The 22,397-nt window shown below is 41.6% G+C and overlaps 1 protein-coding gene across 5 annotated transcripts in view; it reads right to left on the bottom strand.

The window, feature by feature from the left end:
* GRID1 (glutamate ionotropic receptor delta type subunit 1) overlaps window positions 1-22,397 on the bottom strand; it is a 785,853-nt gene that overhangs the window by 111,407 nt on the left and 652,049 nt on the right. For all 5 annotated transcript variants that reach the window (XM_087872276.1, XM_087872272.1, XM_087872273.1 and 2 more), the window contains exon 6: window positions 5,478-5,651. In XM_087872276.1, the coding sequence (XP_087728402.1) occupies window positions 5,478-5,651 (174 nt within the window). The remainder of the gene's footprint in view (window positions 1-5,477; window positions 5,652-22,397) is intronic.

The raw sequence follows: 22,397 nt of genomic DNA, 5'->3' as shown, positions 1-22,397 counted from the left end.
TTATTTACGGGACCGCCTGCTGCTGCAAACGGCCTCCCACCGGCCGGTACGCTCTCACAGAGAGGGACTCCTCCGGGTGCCGTCGGCCAAACAATGTCAGCTGGCGGCCCCCATGGGGAGAGCCTTCTCTGTGGGGGCACCTACTATCTGGAACGAGCTCCCCCCGGAGATACGGAGGATCCTCCATCTACACACCTTCCACCGCGCTCTCAAGACCTTTTTATTTCACCAGGCTGGTCTGGCCTAACCTCTCCCATTCTCTTTTTAATGTAAATTTTAATGTAAATTTTAATTTGTTCTTAACCCGGGGTTTTAAATTTGTCTTGAGCTAAATTGATTTAATTCGATTTTACTTCTGCTCTTAAATTTTTGTATTCTATGTGTTTTATCTTGTGCCTGTTCACCGCCCTGAGTCCTTCAGGAGTAGGGCGGTATATAAATAAAATAAAATGAAAATGAAATGAAATGAAATGAAACAACCAAGCTCAGAGAGCACCAAAGACCCCTCATTTCAACCCTGAGCTCCAAAACTCGCATATAGAGATTTAGATAACTAATCTGTGAGGAAGAGAGTCAAAAAAGCTCATCCCTAGGACTTCTCAGAGCACATATTTATTGAGGCTAGTAGTCTGCTTTACTTTGTCAAGATTGCTGCCTTATGGGTGAGCAACAATAAAGGAAACTGCTTTGAAGAACCTCAACATGCCTTTCTTGGTTTATTTTTTTGGAGACTAACAATGAATTATGGGAAACAAACATTTCAGTGCAGCCAATGAATTATGCTGTAAAAGAAAAGGAGGGAGAGACAGACTAAATTGCACAATTTTTTATAACAGAAATACAAAACAAAATTCAAATGAATTTAGTCTGTGTCATATCTGAGTAAACTGATGGTATGGACATATCCGGAGAGCAGCATCTTCCACTGTGGCCAAAACTGCCTACCAACTAGAAGTCAATGACCGGTGACCTCGTGGGCATCCAAAACAGAGATGGTAAGACACCATCAACAAAGATATGCAAGCCATGGGCCCTGGAGATGCAGCTGACTGTACAAAGTGGCGTTCAATGATCCAAAAAGCAGACCTTGCACCTGCAGGAATACGCTAGGACAGGGGTCAGCAACCTGCGGCTCTGGAGCCGCATGTGGCTCTTTCACCCCTCTGCTGTGGCTCCCTGCCACTCAAAATATGTGTCACAACCGCCAATGTGCGACACCCGCTGGCATGCAATTTATTGAGCTTTTCAACCCTCGGTAGGGCAACCATGGATAAATCCAAGAAGAGAAAAGTTTCAGAAAAAAACAGAATGTTTACTTCAACTACATATGCTAGTTTTGTGGCCGCTCAAGAAACAGTCAGGCACGGGAAGGGTTTTGTGGCTCCCGGTGTTTTCTTTTCTGTGGGAAACGAGTCCAAATGGCTCTTTGAGTGTTTAAGGTTGCAGGCCCCTGCGCTAGGAAGAAGAAGATCTCTGAGTAACTTGACAGATACAATTTTTACACGTCTATTTTCTGCTATACTGTCCACTTTCATTTTTAAGTCTTGAGTGATAAGACCTTTATCACTTCTTTCGGAAGCTCTTCCATAGTTTAATGGATTACCCTGCCAAGAGTTTTTCTTGATACTCAGTTTTTATTTCCTTTTCTCCTTTACACAACAGTTATAACCCCTTAAATAACCTCACTCTGTCTCTGTTCTTCATACCCTTTAAGTAAGGAACAACTTTTCAGTAACTCATGGTTGTATATCTAAACTCACCCAGACAAAATCAACATCCTTCTAACATTAGCAAAGATTTCTAGAGATCCCAGGTACAGATTCAGTCTTAGTCAAATGTGAGTGCATTTATATGACTATATGTATATAGACATACATAATAGTTGATACAAACATTCTGGCTTTAATTTTTAATCTCAGACTTCGTCACATTTTTTTCTCAGATGTTTCTTCCTTTGAAAAAGAGGGAGAAGTGAAAGAGTTGAGACATCAGAATGACCTAATTTGGGAGAAGCCAAACCTCAGGATCAGAGGCATACCAGAACTGAGTTTCACAGCTCCTGATTGTACGAAGGTGGTGTCAAGAGCTTTGTTTGAGACAATGTCTGTGACAACCTCTCTCTAGGTTACTGTCAAATGTTGCCTGAACATCTCAAGATCCTGCCTTCTGTTTGGACCAGAAAATCTGATCACTCTTGTCTTCTGCTCTTAACCACTGGTATGAAATGTGTGCCTTCTCAACCCTGCAGTGAACTGCTGATGTTTTCGCCTAATTATTCTCGTAAAACTGACTATTTCAATACTTGGGAGAACTTCACTGTTTTGCAAACCTTTTCTGGCAAACCTCTGCAAGATTTGAGACCCGTTGCTTTTCTTGCCTCACTAGCAATCAGCTCATGACACCTCTCTTTGAAGAACTGGGAAGTAGGAAAGGATTTATGTCATCTAACCAAAGAAGAATTCCTTTTCAACAGAAAGTGGCTATAGAAAAGACCATAGAGAAGTAAAATTGAATTGCTAAGATGTATACACACTGAGAGATATTATATCACTCAGAAGGGCCATCACTGTACTTCCAAAACAAAAGTTGTGTTGGAAAAATAAAATTGGCCATGGTTTTATATACTGTTACTGTCCTGAACGAACAAACATTCAAGTATTGCTGTTGACCAATAATGTAGACAAGAAGATCAACATGGATAAGCGTCAGGGACTTTGTAAGCTCAACACTTTTCCAATATATTAACCATGGAAGTGGCTTACTCTGTTATGGGCCACTGGTATTGTTCTTCCAGCAACTCTTTCAAATCTCAGCTTAAGGGGCTTTTGTGATGAAAAGTTGAGAAAGATGACTTGCCTCAGCAACTAGCTGTGCTACCACCATTGCACTAACAGAAGTCACTCTTAATTGTTTTGCTAGTGAAATGATGGTCAAGGCCAAGGTTGATGGCCTTGGCCCATTTGGGATGCTTTAGCTGAAGTAGAAGGACCTTTAGTTGTGCTAGAGAAGCAAGATTGTACCGGTCATTAATTCTTACAGATCAGAGCAAAGAATTGCTTTGATCTATGCAATCTGTTTGCAAAGAGGAGACTCCTAGGGCAGCTCAAAAAAAAAATGTTTGCATGGAACAAGAAATAAATCATGGAGATGATTAAGTGGCATGTTGAAATATCATCTTTGGGCAAGCTTTTAAAGCAGTAATCCCAGGATGATACTTTACACAGAAAAAAGACAGATAGTTTTTGTCTGAATAGGGCTGCCAAGTTGTAGCCTTCAGTTTGATATTATGTCCAAACAGTGACAGATAAGATCTATCTCTGTCCCTCCCGGGGTTGGTTATTATGCTGGAATGGATCAGGAAGACCCAGTTTCAGATCTATTCATCCACAGGTGTCTTTGGCCAATCACTCTCTGCCTGCCCAACAGGGTTATTTGGAGACTTAAAGTTGGGGCTGGAGAATGCCCTCCCTCCCTCCCGCCCCGGATCTCCTAAAGGAAAATCTGAGATAAAAATCTATCATTCAAGCAAGCAAATAAATGATACGGACCAAAAGATTGGTGGTAAGTGCCACATAGCTTAGTCTATTGACAATGGTAAAACATGAGTCTTTTCATATTTAATGGGGAACAAACTTCTGATAGCCTCTAGAGGCTGCTTGGGATTGGAGCCTCAGGCTGTACAACTCTTTCCTAGAAGTTACTCAGATGAAATTTGTAATTGTAACATGTTCTTGTAGCAGTCCAAGAATGCCGGAGCTTCCTAAATTCAAAGTAAATACGCTGCTAGATGGAAATGACTGAACAGAATTATGGCTTAATACGTGTGTTGCTTGCTAGGGGGAAGCCAACGGTGATCACTGCCTCAGCAAGCAATGAATGTTAGTAAAGAAGAGAAGAAACAAAACCATGATAGGAGCTTCATTTATTCCCATGAGCTCAGATCTCCAAATAAATTCCCAGTTTTTGGACTAAGAGACTGAACATTTTCTCAAAGACAAACAAGTCATTCTTTGGATGCTATATCATATTTTATAGAAGAGCTTTCCCCGAGTTTTGTTGGTGCTTGCTTTGATGACATTCATTCTGTTTATGGTTAAAATATAGGTTTCCATGAGAAAATTGTGGGATTGTCATGTTTATAATTTTTCAGGTAATGGTTGGTGACTTCATTTGTACAACTTTATGAATTTTATATCCAAGTGGTACACATTTAATGCATTATGTTGTTAACTGATTGGAATCTTAGTTGATTATGGTAATTTGAAAAACCAGTAAATAAAAATAAAGCATGCAGAGACAAATATTAAAATGATTCACACTCTATAGAGCTATCAAGACATATTTCAGATATACTTTGTTTTCTGTGTTACTTTTTTTCTTCTTCTGACAATGGCACCATCAAATACAAAATTCCTTTCTTTAAGGAGGTTTGCCAGAATAGTTCAATTTTTTATACTTTTAAAAATATGGCATGTTGACATGGAAGTAAATGTCCAAAAATCAAACACTTTAGAAGTTCCCAATTTTCTTTGGAATCACATCTGCCATCCAAGAATTCCAGATTATGTGAGTACATTTTCCTATGTCCAAATCTACCAAACAGAGAACCATTTTTCACTGTTTCCAATGAAATTCAGTAAGAGCTAATTTTCAGTGTAACCCTTGAAGAAGAAAAAAACTTATATTCCTTTCCCACGACCCATACATTTGAGCATATGACATGAATGGATACCACTGGCAAAATAAACACAATTTGTTTCGCACAAAAGATCATCCCATGAGAGATTCAAGAGGTGCGGATACAATTGGTTGATCATACATGCCCCAATTATTGGTAACTAGAGCACTCTGAGATTTAACCCTTTCTTTCGTCTACAACGTTGCAGTGTCTAGCACAGGAGTCAGCAACCTATGGCTCTGGAGCCGCATGTGGCTCTTTGGGCCCTCTGCTGTGGCTCCCTGTTGGGTAATCCCACCACTGGCTGGCCCTGCCCCTTGCCCTCCCCTCCCAGTTACTCCTCGCCTGGCCTGAGAAGGTAAGGGCGACAGTGGGTGATGGAGAAGTGGCCAGGGCAGAGACAGAGAGATACAGAGAGAGGGGGAGAGAGAGAGACATAGAGTGATACACAGAGAGAGATGAGGAGAGGGGGAGGGAGGGGGGAGGGAGGGAGAGAGAGAGAGATGTCAAAAGTATTTTGTGGTTCCCCGTGATTTTTAACAACTGGTTCTCTGCCCTAATGACGGTTGGGTAGGTGTGGCTAGGGGGGTCATGTGACTGGGGGAAGTGAGTGACGTTGAGTTGGCCATGCCCACCCAAGTTTTGTGGCTCCCGGTGTTTTCTTTTCTGTGGGAAATGGGTCCAAATGGCTCTTTGAGTGCTTAAGGTTGCAGACCCCTGTTCTAGCAGGATCACATATCATGACACCTTCCTAAGGGAAAAAAAATGAATCATCTCAATCCTGAGATCTACTACTGACCTGAAGCATTTGAAGGTAGCCTTCCTGTGGGTCACAGAGGAGGGATGATATCCTATGGTTGTTTCTCATGCACCGCTGATTGTTCTCACGGGTCGCAGGAAAGATCTGGCGTATGACGGTCATCCGTCCAAGAGCGCTGTGTACCAGTTCCAAGATTTCATTGTCACTGATTTCCTAATGGGAAAAAGTCTCGTTAGAAATGTCCACCTCTCAGGAATATGTCCCTGTCCACACATTGTTTAAGTTTTGAATGAAGATTACCTCTGCCATTTATAAGCAATTATTATCTGGATGAAATGTTAAGAGATGCCTCAACGTTATTTCCATGATAACAAAATAAGACACTTGCCCTCACCATGATAACTTTCTTTATTGGTTTTGGGCATTTGTCGGGGGAGGAGGGTTCATGTACCAATATATAAATGATGACTGTTGTGTAAAGATACACAAAAATGTTTAACATTAAAGATCTTATTTACTCATAACATGGAGAACTGATTAGCAGAAGAGCGGAGGGAGGAAGAGGTGGGTGGGTGGGAGGGAGGGAGGGAGGGAGGGAGAGAGAAGCAGAGTTGGTATTCATCTGGTTTGGACCGGTTCGCCTGAACCAGTAGCAGAAATTGCGGGTGGGCCCGCCCCCGCCCCCTTCCCCCTCTCCCTCCCCCCTCTCCCTCCCCCCTCCCCAGCTCTATGCCATCCTATTTAGGCATGTATTTGAGACTGGGTGCATGCACGGAAGGTGCACGCGCAAGCAAAGTACATGCATGGAAGGCCGGGCACATGTGTGGCAGGTGCATGTGTGAACCAGGGTCGCATGCAGGGCAAACCGCTAGTAACGTAACGTGAAACCCACCGTTGAAGGGAAGGGAAGGGAAGGGGAGGGGAGGGGAGGGGAGGGAGGGAGGGAGGAAGGAAGGAGGGAAGGAAGGAAGGAAGGAAGGAAGGGAGAAAGAAAGAAAGAAAGAAAGAAAGAAAGAAAGAAAGAAAGAAAGAAAGAAAGAAAGAAAGGGGGAGGGAGGGAGGAAGGAAGGGAGGAAGGAAGGAAAGAAGGAAAGAAGGAAGGGGGAAGGAGGGAGGGAGGGAGGGAGGAAGGCATCTGCAACTTTTCACCAGGTAAAATACCCGCAGATAGCTTATACCAAATCCTACTCAATTCAAGGTGACACTATTACTAAGGTCTTTACAGTTGGTCCTCTTTCAACAAGATTAAAACAGTTTTTTAAAGAATAAAATAATGAGCAAATTGTTTGGGGAAGGGAGAAAAAAGTCTGAAAGGAGAGGCTGGGTTGGGTATGATAATCCATGGTAACAATTTAAACATAATTTTTTTTTCATTTCATTTTATTAAATTTGTATACCGCCCTACTCCCGAAGGACTCAGGGTGGTGAACAGGCACTAAATAAAACATAAATCCATTCCATGGATTTAAATGTAAATCCATTCTACTGTTTTAAATATGAATATGCCCATCCTCGAAAAACAGCTGAAGCAAGTTCATGCAAACTTCAGACAACTTCAACTGGTCAAATGATATCTAAGATTTTATTTGGAGAAATTCAACTCATGCGTTTTACCCATAATTATCCTTTCCAGATGTATGTGTGCCCTTGTCCTTCTTGTCCCAAGAGATCATTTTGAATTGCCCCACAATGAACTCTATTCATGGCCTCGATTGTGATGTGTAAAAAGGAGCAGTGAACCCATAGAGAAGCGACAGTCCAATTGACAGATGTGTTCCTTCTCCCACACAGCTCATTCCCCTAAGCAGGGCAGAAGGGAAAGGGGTCCCTCCACCATTTCAAAACCACCAAATCCACTAGCTTCAACTACCATGGCCAGCCGGAAGGAATACTGAACCTGTACACATCTGCAAGTCCAGGGCCTATTTGTGTTTCCTTGGTATAGGTTGGACTAGAAGACCTCTGTTATTCTGTAACCTGCATTCTGCATTCTGTATTCTACTCTGATTTGGCTTTTTCCTAAGGTTCTATGTTATATCAACCACTCTGAACACATAGACATAGGCACCCACCCACCCACCCACCCACATCCACACACATTATTGTTGTCACTGCGTTAAGTGTTTGCCAGCTGAGCTTCCATCCTAAGACTTACGGTAGTCTGCCAGATAACTTATATGTAGCAACTGAGATAAGACTGGTCTTGTGAGGCATTGGATTACTGCGCATGTCTACATTCTTTCTTTTCTAACTTCCTGATATATACTTCCTTTGTTCGTCTATGAGATAACTGCCGGTAAAATGTAGTTAGCTAGTTTTTTACTTTTATAATAAAATGTTTCTTAGAATACATTCGGGTTTCCTTTCTTTGAAAGTATACAGCATGGAAAACAAGATTCATTCACCTCTAATTAATTACAGTTTCCCCAGTGGGGGGAACGAGGCTGATTCACGCTTCGACAATTGTGCACACATGAATCCATTCCTTCCAAAGCATAGGATGAAGGCTCTCTCTACTGATCTTGCATGAACTAAATACTGATATTTGATATTGCAGGATGCAATATGCCCAGGAGTTTTGACTCTTCCACCAAGAGAATAGTGTCTGTCCCCTCAAAAATGACCTCCTGAACAAAATAACAACATACACCGCTACTCTGTTTAATTTTACCACACATGCATGCATGCATGCAAATGCTCTATGCACATTGGATTTTTATGGGGGAGGATTTCTAACTTCAAACTGTTCCCGTCTCCCTATTACTCCAACTTACTACTAATTCTGTTGCTCAGAATCATGCATAATGAAATCCCACGTATGGTGAACATTATTTGTTTGCCAAGTATATCAACAAACAAAAAAATAGGAGACCTAAAAAATATAGATGATCTGGACAACTTAGCAATCAACCTCCCAGAGGGATCTCAAGAGGAGGAGATTATCCTGTTGCTCCTTCCAAGCCTCCTTCCTGACCTATCCCCAGCTCTTTCTCTCTCTTTGTATGTCTGATTACGGGCAAAATAATAAGCAGTTATGGAAAATAGTTTCTCAGTAGGTTTGCAAAGACATTTGTTTTCTGACTACCTTCACTATGCAATCAGAAATGCAGAAAGGCATTTTGTTTTCCCGCCCCAAATGGAAGTGCAGAGGTCCTTGACACAGAGAAGGGATTAATTGCTGGGCCATAATCAGAGGCTCACTGATCTTAAAAATCACTGCTTTGCTGACTTTTAATGTAATTTATGCTTCGGAGTAATATTTTTAAAAGTGTGTCTCTGTTTGTGCATTCAACTTGTTCTCATCAGAATTCTAGCACAAAAATTCAGTTGTAGCCCCAGAAATCTAGAAGTAATTGCATCATTTGATGGAATGAAGTGAACTCTGCTCATGTCTTAGTCATCTCCTGAATAGACTACTGTAATGCACTCTACATAGGGCCACCTATAGGCACAAACAACCAGATCCACACATGAAGTGTTCAATAAGCTACTTTATTGCTCTATGCCTATTATGCATCAGTGGTGGGTTTCAAATTTTTTTACTACCGGTTCTGTGCGTGTGGCTTGGTGGGCATGGTATGGCTTGGTGAGCGTGGCTTGGTGGGCATGGGAGGGGAAGGATACTGTAAAATCTCCATTCCCTCCCCAATCCAGGGAAGGATACTGCAAAATCCCCATTTCCTCCCGATCAGCAGGGATTTGGGAGGCAGAGAATAGATGGGGGCGGGGCCAGTCAGAATTTTTACTACCGGTTCTCCAAACGACTCAAAATTTCCGCTACCAGTTCTCCAGAACTGGTCAGAACCTGCTGAAACCCACCTCTGTTATGCATGTATATGTTTATGTATCTATGTAGAGGTTGACTCAGCTTTTCATCCTTCCGAGGTGGGTAAAATGAGGACCTAGATTGTTGGGGGCAATATGATGACACTGTAAACTGCTTAGAGAGAACTGTAAAGCACTATGAAGCAGTATATAAATCTAAGTGCTACTGCTATATGTCTATATGCCTATGCATCTATATATCTATGTGTCTATGCATCTATGTGTTCTGTATTTCTTTGTCTATATGTCTATATATCTCTGTGATTGTATGTCTATGCATCTATGTGTATGTGTGTGGGGGAGAGAGTTCAAAACCTCCATAAAGACATTTTTCAATATCCTTCCTGGAGAAGGATCACAGAGAACAATCACACTTCCCAGGTTATGCCAAATTAGGATTTGGTTTGGCTTGATGCCAGGTGATTTATAATTAATCTGCTGGGAGTGGGGGGGGGAGAGCTCATGTCAGCACTGAATGAGAATATTAAAAGTTCTCCACGCTTAGAATATTGAATAGAAGGATTAGTTTTCAGAGGCTCGTTCGCCTATTTGTATATTTATTTATTTCCACTGAAAAGAATGTAAATTATTGCGCTAGCAATGGCTTGCTTGGAGGGTGGGATATTTAAATCTACTTTAGCAGCAGAGAGTACCAAAACACAAACTGCAAAATGAGACAATTATGTTTCGCATTAAATTCCCCATCTTCCTTAGAGGTAATGACAGAAAAAAATATAAATTTTAACGGCATTAATAATTTACTTGGCCACAAAAAGTTCCAGGAAAATCTGTTCCTGAGGGAAAAAAAAGAAGATGATGATGATTAAACTTTAATAGTCTTGGGGACAATGAAGGGGATGAAGGATGTGGTGATTCATATGCTGTGTTTACAGCAGGGTTAGAGCTGAAACCACCAGGGATGAGTTCCCTACACTTGCTTCTGTGGGTTTCTAACGGAGCAACCTATTTCTTAAAGATGAGGAATAGTTAGCAGAGTTCGGTACACATAAAGATGCTTTATGCTTACTCACCAAATAGTACCATAACAAAATATTAAAAGGGAGAGAGAGGGAGGAAGAGAGGGATCGGTCTGGGAGTCCTAGTGGACAATTAATTTAATTTAATTTAATTTAATTTATCGCATTTCTATGCCACCCAACTCCCAAGGGACTCTGGGCGGTTTACAGCAAAAATAATGTGAACAATGAACATAGAAAAATTATTATCACTTTACAATCACTTAAATATAAGTCAGCAGTATGCTGCAGCTGCCAGCTAATGCAATCCTAGGCTGCATTAACAGAGGGATAGAATCAAGATCAGGTGAAGTGTTAGTGCCATCTTGGTAAGACCACACTTGGAATACTGCATCCAGTTTAGTCGCAATGACATATAAAACTAAATGTTGAGACTCTAGAAAGGGTGCAGAGAAGAGCAACAAAGATGATTAGGGGACTGGGGGCTAAAACATATGAACAACAGTTGCAGGATTGGGTATGTCTAGAAGGACCAGGGGTGACATGAAAGCAGTCTCCCAATGTTTGAGGGGCTGCCACAAAGAAGAGGGGGACAACCTATTCTTCAAAGCACCCGAAGGCAGAACAAGAAGTAATGGATGGAAACTAATCAAGGAGAGAAGCAACCTAGAACTAAGGAGGAATTCCCTGACAGTGAGAACAATTAATCAGTGGAACAGCTTGCCTCCAGAAGTTGTGGGTGCTCCAATACTGGAGGCTTTTAAGAAGAGTCTGGACAACCATTTCACTTATCTGAAATGGTATAGGGTCTCCTGCTTAGGCAGGAGGTTGCATTCAAAGACCTCCAAGCAGGGGTGAAATCTACTTACCTTCCCTACCGGTTCGGAAGTGTGCGCACGTCATGTCCGATTTTAGACCCTCTATGCATGCACAAAGCCTTCTGCGCATGCACAGAGGGTCAAAAACAGGTGACTTCCTGGTTAAAACCAGGAAGTAATGACGTCCGGGTGGGTGGGTGGAGCCTTGCGCTGCTGCCGCTACCAGTTCGCTGAACCACCCGCCGCCGCCGCTACCGGATCACCTGAACCGGTGCGAACCGGTAGCATTTCACCCCTGCCTCCAAAGTCCCTTTCAGCTCTGTTATCCTGTTAAAAATGTTAGACTTTTTTTTTAGAGCACAAGACTGTATAACTTGGAAAACCCAACATTAATTTCCATTCGCCCCTCTCACGATAACTCAATCAAAAGAATACAACAAAATCAAACCATCAGAACCTGCCATGGACTATTAAAAATAACTAAAAAAAGCAAAGTAGCTGTTAAGAAGGGAAGGGAATAAATTTCTTAACTGAACATCGAGAGAAACGTAGAGAATTGAGTGAGACCAATTTGTATGCAAGAGACTCTGGCTTTGGCTGTGTCCTGGATCCCAGCTGACGATATTTAACCTGGCTAGGATACAACGTCAGAAAGGAAAGTTTTAACTCCTAAAGAAAAGCTGAGCAGAACTGTCAGTGAATAGAGAATATCTGCAGACTTCCCCGAGAGGCAACACCGCAATTTCCTTCTGCAGGCTAAACTGTAAAGCCGCAAAATATGTCATGGGACATTTTCACGCTCGGCTTCCTTTCATCCATGTAGAAGAACAAGGAAATTCTATGGTGTCGTGCTGTGTGTTTCAGAGTGTTCAATGCGAAGGAGCAGAGGAGAGGGGAAAAAGCTGCTTTCCCTTCTTCAGATACGTGAAGAAATTAAAATGCACGGCTTTGTCGAAGAAAGCAGCGAAGGACGAGAGAGTAACATGTTAATTTAGAGGCTTCAGTTCACTGTCAATTTCTGTAGTCTGTAATGCTGGGCCAGTGCGCTCTGATTAAGAGTCCCTTGAAAATAATTTGCAGAGCAGTTACTGAGGCTTACTCAGGTCTAAGTAGGAATTTAAAGTTTCATTAGACTATCCGCATAGCTGACTGTGACTAAAGTCCTATGTAGATCTTACTTGGGAATAACCCTTACTAGGAGCAGATACAGATTGCACCGTGTTGTACAATTTCCCTGGTATTACAATTCACTGGTCTCGGTGCAGGAACGTTACATCATTCACACTCCTGAACAGCACAAACATTTTGTATTCTGCTCGGATCATGCTGGTCAATGTTCAGCCTAAAAACAATGTGCATAATTTCAGCTGTCTAAGAAAAAAAAAAAGATGATTTTTTTTGTGTTGCTGGAAAAAGGCGATTAGAACCTAGAAAAGCAGAGTTGGAAGGGACCTTGGAGGTCTTCTAGTCCAACCCCCTGCTTAGGCAGGAAACCCTATACCACTTCAGGCAAATGGTTATCCAACATCTTCTTAAAAAGTTCCAGTGTTGGAGCATTCACAACTTCTGGAGGCAAGTTGTTCCACTGATTAGTTGTTCTAACTGTCAGGAAATTTCCCCTTAGCTCCAGGTTGCTTCTCCCCTTGATTAGTTTCTACCCATTGCTTCTTGTCCTGCCCTCAGGTGCTTTGGAGACTAGCTTGACTCCACCCCTTCTTTGTGGCAGCCCCTGAGATATTGGAACACTGCTATCATGTCTCCCCTAGTCCTTCTTTTCATTAAACTAGACATACCCAGTTCCTGCAACCGTTCTTCATACGTTTTAGCCTCCAGTCCCCTAATCCTCTTGGTTGCTCTTCTCTGCACTCTTGCTAGAGTCTCAACATCCTTTTTACATCGTGGTGTCCAAAACTGGATGCAGGATTCCAAGTGTGGCCTTACCAAGACCATTATAAAGTGCTATTAACACTTCATGTGATTTTGGTTCTATCCCTCTGTTTATGCAGCCTAGAACTGTGTTGGCTTTTTTGGTAGCTGCTGCACACGGCTGACTCATATTTAAGTGATTGTCCACTAGGACTCCAAGATCCCTCTCACAGTTACTGCTATTGAGCAAGGTACTAAGAGATAATGTAAATTGTCCTCGATTTATGACCTGTCACTGAGTGAAGATTCAAAATTCTGATGAACCTCCCTTTGGGACACTCCCACAGTTTGAGCACTCAGAAACCAGGCCATATTTACAGCCGTTTGGCGCACCCCACAGTCATATGATTGTGTTTTATGATGGTTTTGCTGAAAACTGACATTTACTTTCAGTTTGTGTAAAACCACGCCCATAATGAACCATTGGTTTGCTTAACAAGCGCAGATTCACTTAGGAACAGGGGTGAAATCCAGCAGCTTCTGATAGGTTCTGGAGAACGGGTAGCAGAAATTTTGAGCAATTCAGAGAACCGGCAAATACCACCTCTGGCTGGCCCCAGAGTGGGGTGGGAATGGGGATTTTGCAATATCCTTCCCCTGCCACGCCCACCAAGCCACGCCCACAGAACCGGTAGTAAAAAAATTTGGATTTCACCACTGCTTAGCAACCATGGTGATTTGCTTAATGAAGGACAAAGAAGGTTCTAAAATCAGATCATCTTGTAAGCGACCCAACGGTCACAAATTATAGACAGGCTCCATTTCAGTCACAACTCAAGGACTACCTGAAAAAGTATTAGCAGATTAAAGCACAAAGGAAGGCGGGCATGTAATTAAATTAGCTTAAAAATAGGCATTTAGGAAAGATTTCCATCTCACAACCAGATTACCTTTAAAATTGGCTGTTATTTACTTGTACATTTTCTTGTTTTTTCCCACAGGCAGCTGTGGGAAAAAGAAACATTTATCTCTCTAAAAGATATTTCAAATTATTTCAGGAATTGCATTTAGACAACAAGGCCAATTAAGGCTCAGATGCACCGTTTCCATCTGCATTAGCTACGCGAGAAGCAATGGGAGTTGAAGATAGATACTATCTTCAGGGAGGCCTATCTCTCATGTGAACATGAATTTTTAGCCACAGATCATAGCCACCTATGTATTTATTAGCTGGGGATGACATCAGACAAGGGAGAAATAAAGTCTCTGGGACAAAAACAATGTATGGAAAGTGACACTATCTAGGCAGAAATAGCAAAAGAAAGAGTCATCCATCACTATCCCAAATGGACAGCATGGCCCCTGATGGCCAAAATTACAAAGGCTAAAAGTTGCGCTGCAGAACTGGGAAGAGATGAGAAAAGACATTAAATCAAGGATGCATTGGAACCCAGAGAGAAGCAAGTATGGAAAAATGATCCTAACATAGTGCAATTATATTTCCATTTTCATATTTCGGCTGAATTGGAGGCTTTCAGGAAAACTAGCGCATGATTGTTGAATTAACTAATCAGGATATGCATATAAGATGCTACGTGCTAATATTTTTGACAATATTTCTTGCACTAGGAATGGGATAAGGATACGAGGCATAATGGAAACATCTGAATTATTACTCTTTAATGCATTCCATTTTCCACTGATTGCCTCCCCAAACAATAACATAATTTTCAAAACAAAAGTTTCAATGCATTTTATCGATGTGTTGATTCCCACATTCCTGGTCTTTGCATAGAAGCTGCAACTTCTTGGCTATGCTCTTGTTTCTCTCATAAGCCTCTCTGTTCACCAGAATCTATCCAGCATCATAGCATATAAATTGTCCTCAAGGAATAAGGCTAGCAGATACTAAAATCTGGTACACAGATGCATATTCATCACTTGAGTGATGACTTGATGTCTGAATGGACCATTAGAGATGGAAGACCCCAGAGGGAATTTTTACAAAACCAGCACAAAATGCTTTTAAATAAACAATTGCATTCTGCTTTCATCTGCCACGTGATAGACATGCCTATGAGAACTCATGTGAATTAAAAGTTGTTCCAAAATATGAAAGAAGAGCTGATTTATAGGACTGTGCCAAATGTTTTTTGTTGTTGTTTTAAACTCAGGGAAAGAAAGTGTTCCAAATTGGCTGAGTTTTATCAGAGCAAACCCTACAATGGAACTAATGATTCGATATTGTGCATAGAACAAACTTCTCATAATATTTTGAATGGACCAGCAGGAATTCAAAACAAACACTGTGCTCTTTTATTTCCAAAAAATGTAAAATGTTGGCATCGCCCCCTTTACTTCAAGCATATAGAGGGGACTTGGCCAATATGGATGCCCATAGGAGAGATTTTAGATTAGGCTGTTATGGCTTATTTTCCTGAATTTTGGTATTTTCAATTTAGCAATCGACCTATTCTAATGTAATCTATAAAATAATGCAGCTGCAAAGAACAGATCACCTATTATGGAAACAGACAATAAAAGGCCAATAATCTGTGCATATCACACAATTTTGATATCCTTGATATGTCAACAATGACATGAAAGTCCCAAAGGGGCTTTTTCGAAAGGCAACTGGACTTTGTTTTTCCTTGAAGACATTTTGCTTCTCATCTAAGAAGTTCTGACTCAAAAAAGGCTTGAAAAAGCACCCTTAGGACAACTGTGACCTGGATGACTGAGAATCTCCATAGACAGTGACATGGAAGTGTTATTGATTATCCTACCCAAAACCCAATATCATTTCCAAAGATCTCTAATGTTGATATTTCAAAAGAACAACCACATAGCTTTGTAATAAACCAAACTCTTAAAAGCTCTATTGTTGGCCATGGGCGTTTATCCAATTAAAAAAGATCCTAAGAAGCGTTGTAAAAACCGATTACCTTTCCCAACCAATTTGGGTTTGATGCGACTAAAGGCAGATCTATGTCTTTTCATCTGCACAATCAAGATAATAAAAATAGAGTGTACATATAACAGAGGAATGCATGTCTGTGCTGAAGCTGTGCATCTGAGGAAGAGGGCAATTCTTCGGTCAATGGATACAATAAAATATAAACTCAAGTCTCTTCCATTTCAGCCTGACTTTGGACTGTATGCTTTAATGTTAAAAAAAAAAAAATCATTTATTTATTTTATTTATTTATTTTATTTTATTTAACTTATATGCCGCCCTATCTCCAACGGACTCAGGGCGGCTCACAACAATAAAATCCACAATAACCACAGTACAAAGTTAAAATATCTAATTAAACCAGAAAAAAATTAAAAGCCTATATAAAGTCCCATTAGTCCGGGCCGGAGGACTTGAATAACCAAGTTTTTAATTTGCGGCAGAAAGTGCGAAGGTCAGGGGCCAGCCGGAGCCCCAAGGAGAGTTGATTCCACAGGGTGGGCGCACCCACAGAGAAGGTTCTACCTCTGGGGGCCACCAGCCGACATTGTCTAGCCGACGGTACCCTGAGCAGGCCCTCCCTATGGGCGCGAACCGGGCGATGGGAAGTTGTTGCTGGCTGCAGGTGGTCTGCCAAATATCCTTGGCCTAAGCCATGTAGGGCTTTATAGATTGAGAAATTATCCAAAGTTTCATTACCTAAAAGCCTGAAAGCTCCCTTTGACAAACTCCCATGCCAGTCAGTCAGTTTATTACAGTCTTCGACTGGTACAAGGGTTAGCACCACTACAAGGGGTAGTGGTTAAAGCTTCAGCAAGTCACTGGTTCTACTCAGGGGTGAGCTTCAGTTCCTTTAGCAACGGGTTTGCTGCCCTGTTGCTGGGTGGGCGTGGCCATGGTGGGCATGGCCTAGACAGCCGCCTGCACCACAGGGAGGGGGGATTTTTCACTCTCCCCAGGCTCTGGAGGGTTTCCTTGAGCCTCTGGGAGGGCAAAAACAGCTTCCCCAGGGGTCCGGAGGCCCTCTGGAAGCCAGAAAGAGACCTGTTTCTGGACTTCTGGAACCTCCGGTAGGTCCATTTTTGCCCTCCCAGACCCTCTGTGCAACCCCTGCACTTACCTGGAATGTTGAACGGGCTGCATGGAGACTCCTGGGAGGGGAGGGGCAGGAGGGGAGGGCTGGGGTGGGCATGGCCAGCAGGAGTGGTATTTGGGGGTTTTGCCAAACCCCGGTGATCCTTGGGTAGAGGAATACCCAAACCCTGCTGAACCCCCAGGAGCCCACCCCTGGTTTTACTTCCACCTTAGGCACAAAAGAAGCTGGGTGACATTGAACTGGTCACTTTCTTTCAGCCCAAAAAGAAGTAAGCAACAGCAAACCATGAGCCGAGGTGGCGCAGTGGTTAGAGTGCAGTACTGCAGCTACTTCAGCTGACTGCTAGTTCAGCAGATCAGCGGATCAAATCTCACCAGCTCAAGGTTGACTCAGCCTTCCATCCTCCTGAGGTGGGTAAAATGAGGGCCCAGATTGTTGGGGGCAATATGTTATTTAGTATACTGACTTTGGTGTAAGCCGCCCAGATTCCTCTGAGAGTGGGTGGCATAGAAATATGACAAACAAACAAACAAACAAACAAACAAACAAACAAACAAACAAACAAACAAACAAACCACTTCTATTGGACTTGTCCAGCCAGTTGACAGAAGTCCACAGCAAGTTGACACACACACAACCCCAAGACTAATAAAGGGCGTCTATCTTAAGAAATCAATCAATACAAACTGAGACAGAATTAAAACACATCTATAAAACTGGAAGAATCCAGGAGTAAAATCCAAATAGAGCAATCTATGTCTAGGTTACAAGTGTATCATATCTAAAATTACAAAAAATGGTGATGACAAATAACAGTTTGATAAAATGCATCTAGGAGCATGATCCAACTCAGTACTTGGTATACATTTTTATTCTTTTTTTAAAATCTGTAATCTACCCAGAGTTATTAATGAGTTGGATGGCCTCAAAATTGGATAATAAATAAATATCTAATTTGTTCTTCCTTGGGGACAAAGAGTCAATGCATGTTGCAAGACCTTGCCAAGGCCAACTCACATGTACTGAAGTGCATTTGCAGAATTTTATCTCATCTTATATTTAAAGTTTATTAAATTTCCTCCCTTTCTCCCTCCCTCTCTCATTTTCACTTATGTCTTGTTTTCAAGAAAAGCAAACACCAATAATTATACTTTCTATAGATTAAGCCACTCACATATCCTGCCTCCCTTTGTCCTTTCAATTTGTTGTGCTTTTGACTGTACATAAATCCCAGCTGCTGCTCAGTTAATTATATCCCAAATCTTCCTTTTAAAATATAGAAATATCTATGTGGAAGAAATAAAAGCTGGCTTACTCCTTAGAGAGAGATATTTTAAAAGTAGATCTACTGTTAACACTAACATAGAAATGCTGCCTTCCAAAGTAGAAATGTAGATGTCCTCTTTAGATGAACCCACGGGCAAAGTTTGACAGAAACTAGTATTCTACTACAACTTCCTAAACAGACAAATATTTATCATCTTTTAGTGGTAACAACAATTTGGACAGAATTCACATCAACTGCATCCGTACATTCATGACTAAATTTACAGTCATAGCAGAAAATACTATTGGCTCACGCTACCCTTCATATACAAATTGACTTTTCAATCTGCAGAAATTCACACCATGAATTTGATCAGAGTCAAATTCAAATGGGATTTGGCCTCTGACAGACATAAAGCAGAGTTCCTCAGGATCCCGAGAAGATTCCAGAATGATAATCCATCTCATTGTCACTATATATATATATAGCATTTAGCTTATTATATATTTAAAATTAAGAAATCTACTCAATTTCTACTTTTGTCTATGGAGATTCTCAGTCATCCAGACCATGGTTATCCCAAAGACGCTTTTTTAAAAGAGGCAACTTTCTTAAACAAGAAAGTCTAGGATTTCCACTTTTGATTTCAAAATGAGGCATTCTGGACTTTATGAAACGATCTAATTGTTCCCCTGAAGTCAGCTGCATTTAAAACAGTCCATATAATAATCCTGGCTCACAACTGATTTTCACTGGATGTTAAGTGGCTATTTGCACTCACTACTCACCCATAACCAGTGGTGAAATCCATTTTTTTACTACCGTTTCTGTGGGCATGGCTTGGTGGGCGTGGTGTGGCTTGGTGGGCATGGCAGGGGAAGGATACAGCAAAATCCCCATTCCCTCCCCACTCCTCAGGGAAGGATATTGTAAAATCTCCATTTCCACCCCACTCTGAGGCCAGCCAGAGGTGGGTATTTGTTGGTTCTCCAAACTACTCAAAATTTCCGCTACCGATTCTCCGAACTGCTCAAAATTTCCGCTACCAGTTCTCCAGAACCTGTCAGAACCTGCTGGATTTCACCCCTGCCCATAATCCTGTCCTAAAACTTTACTACCATGTTTCCCCGAAAGTAAGACTGGGTCTTATATTAATTTTTGCTCCAAAAGACGCATTGGGGCTTATTTTCCGGTTAGGTCTTATTTTTGGGGAAATGCAGTACTAAATGCACCTGTTCTGCCCCAGCTCTGGATTCCCGAGGATATTGACACACACCAACAGTCCTTATCAAATTTATTAAGTAGCAAGAATAAACCAAAGTCCAGCAAAGGTTGGCAACCAGCCCAGAAAACTAGATACGATAAGACTTTTCCAAAAATGCTCTGATGATAATTACAAGTTGTTTCCAGCAAGAAACTTATTAACAGTGTGTGACTTAAATAGGCTAAGGGAGTGGCCAATTATCCTCAAGCCTTACTCTCTAGGAGACCTCCTCCTCCTGAGTAGCCACTCCTGCCTTTTGGCAGCCCTGTGTGCTCGAGCATTGAGAAGAGGCTCCTCCACTTCGCTCTCTCCACTTTTTTTTTTAATTTTTTTTATTTATATGCCGCCCTTCTCCAGAGACTCAGGGCGGCTTACAATGTGCTAAGCAATAGCCTTCATTCTTTTGTATATTTAAACAAAGTCAGCTTATTGCCCCCACAATCCGGGTCCTCAATTTATCTTAGAAAGGATGGAAGACTGAGTCAACCTTGAGCCTTGGCAAGATTCGAATCTGCAGTAATTGCAGGCAGCTGGTCTTAATAACCAGCTTAATAACAGGGTGCCTTAGACCACTGTACTACCAAGGCTCTGAAGGAGCCTCTGGAGGTTCTGAAGGCCCTGGCTGAGTCTCTGCCTCTGGCACCACATCCTGTTCAGCCTCCTTGCTGTCCGACATGAGCGCCAGCTGCACAGGCTGCTGGCGCGACACACTAGCCTCCTCGTCGTCGGGATCAGCCACAATCCGCACAGGCCACTGGCGGGCCACAACAGCACCCATCTGGCTGACAATCTTAACTGGGGCTTATTTTGGGGGTAGGGTTTATATTACGAGCATCCTGAAAAATAATGTGAGGCCTTGTTTTCCGGTTGGGTCTTATTTTCGGGAAAACAGGGTATATTATATGGATAGTTAATTTTATTCTTGCCTCATGACCTGCCGACTGGTAGCTTAGAGGTAAACTTTACAAATGTTTTCCCATCCACGATCATGAATCTGAATGAAGGATTGTGTTTACATCCTCACGCAACACACATCTCTCCTACACTTGCATTTCATTTGAAGAGTGTAAATCACCACAGCTCGACACGACACCTACACTAATCCTCTATAAATGTTGCAGGGGCTATAGAGTGCACTATATTTATGCGAGTATAAATACCCATTTCCTCTGTGTGTTTTCGTGATTTCTTTTTAACCAAGCTATTACAGCAAAAAGAACCAGTTCCATAAACATCACAGAGACAGGAGAAGATTCAAATGACTTTTTGGATGAAACAATTTTAGACCTACCACCGCCTTTTAATTTCCATACATTATCCTTATCCAGGCAAAACAATGTATAGTTTCTGCTAACATATATGACTGCCTTCCTCCCCAATGATTGCTAAAAAAAAAATGAAGGAGGGCAAAACAGTGAAGAAAGACCTCCGGAATGAAACTTGAACTTCTCTATATGATGCATTAGCATGAAATAATAAACACATATTTCTCTTAGAAAAACACAATACAACTACCATGTTCTTAACTTAGACAAATGAGATTTCTTCTAAATGACCAGAACAACCTCCTGGAAAGATCAGAGCTACTATTCATTCTTTATCTCTGAACTGCCTGTACCAAAATAACAGAATAACAGAGTTGGAAGAGACTTTGGAGGTCTTCTAGTCCAACCCCCTATTCAAGCCGGAGACACTATACAATTCTGGAGAAATGGCTGTCTTGTCTCTTCTTGAAACTTCCAGTGATGGAGCACCCACAATTTCTGAAGACAAGTCATTCCAATGATTAATTGTTCTCACTGTCAGGAAATTTCTCCTTAATTCTAGGTTGAATCTCTCCTTGATCAGTTTCCATCCATTGCTTCTTGTCCTGCCTTCAGGTCCTTTGGAAAACAGGTTGACGCCCTCCTCTCTGTGACAGTCCCTCAAATATTGGAACACCATGTCCCCCCTAGTCCTTCTTTTCATTATATTAGACATATTCAATTCCTGCAACCGTTGGTCTTAGCCTCAGTCCCCTAATCAGCTTTGTTGCTTTTCTCTCTACTCTTTCTATAGTCTCAACATCTTCTTTGTATGATGTTGATCAAAACTGGATGCAGTATTCCAGGTGAGGTCTTATCAAGGCATTGTAAAGTGGTATTAGCTTGAACAGAAATATTGAAGCTGTGGCAGAAAGAGAAAAGATACCAGGAACAGCAGGAGGAATAGAAACAAATCAAAGTGGAAGCTGTCCCCGTTCTAGCAAAACATCACCCCCCTGTAATAAGAAGGGCTCTTTTGATCCAACTTCTCAAAATTTGGATGGCTGCCCAGCAGTTCCCATTCTGAATGAAAATTCAAAGAAGAACTAGCTTTGGAAGGAGAGATTTCTGCAAAGCAGTGTAGATGTTTGAAGAAATAACAGTTTCTGAACATCTGATGGCCAGTCAGCTCCCCACCAGGATGAAGGTTTATTAGAAGATGCTGGGAGCTAAAGTTTGTTTTGTGAAAAAAAGATGAAGACAAAGAACAGGCTATGATTCATCTTTTTGTTGGGAGATGTTCATCATAATTAAAGAAAATTTATCTTATTAAATGAGCTTTCATGCCACTGCAATTAAAAAAGCTAAGCTAAGCAGATTGTTAAAGCAGCACTTAATACATTATACACTATTTGATGCCACAGTAACAACATCCAAGAGGAGAACACAATCATAACAGCTTCCTTGCATTCGATACACTAATAAATTCATATTCCCTATCGATCCTTGAATGCCTGCTGAAATAGAATAACAGAATAACAGTGTTGGAAGGTACTTTGGAGGTCTTATGGTCCAACCCAGTGCTCAAGCAGGAGGCCCTATACCGGTGATGGTGAACCTATGGCATGCATGCCACAGGTGGCACA

The sequence above is a fragment of the Pantherophis guttatus genome, chromosome 6 (genome assembly GCF_059756535.1).
Source record: "Pantherophis guttatus breed Tessera chromosome 6, ASM5975653v1, whole genome shotgun sequence".
Classification (NCBI taxonomy): Eukaryota; Metazoa; Chordata; class Lepidosauria; order Squamata; family Colubridae; genus Pantherophis; species Pantherophis guttatus.
This window is presented reverse-complemented; position numbering and strand designations above follow the sequence as displayed.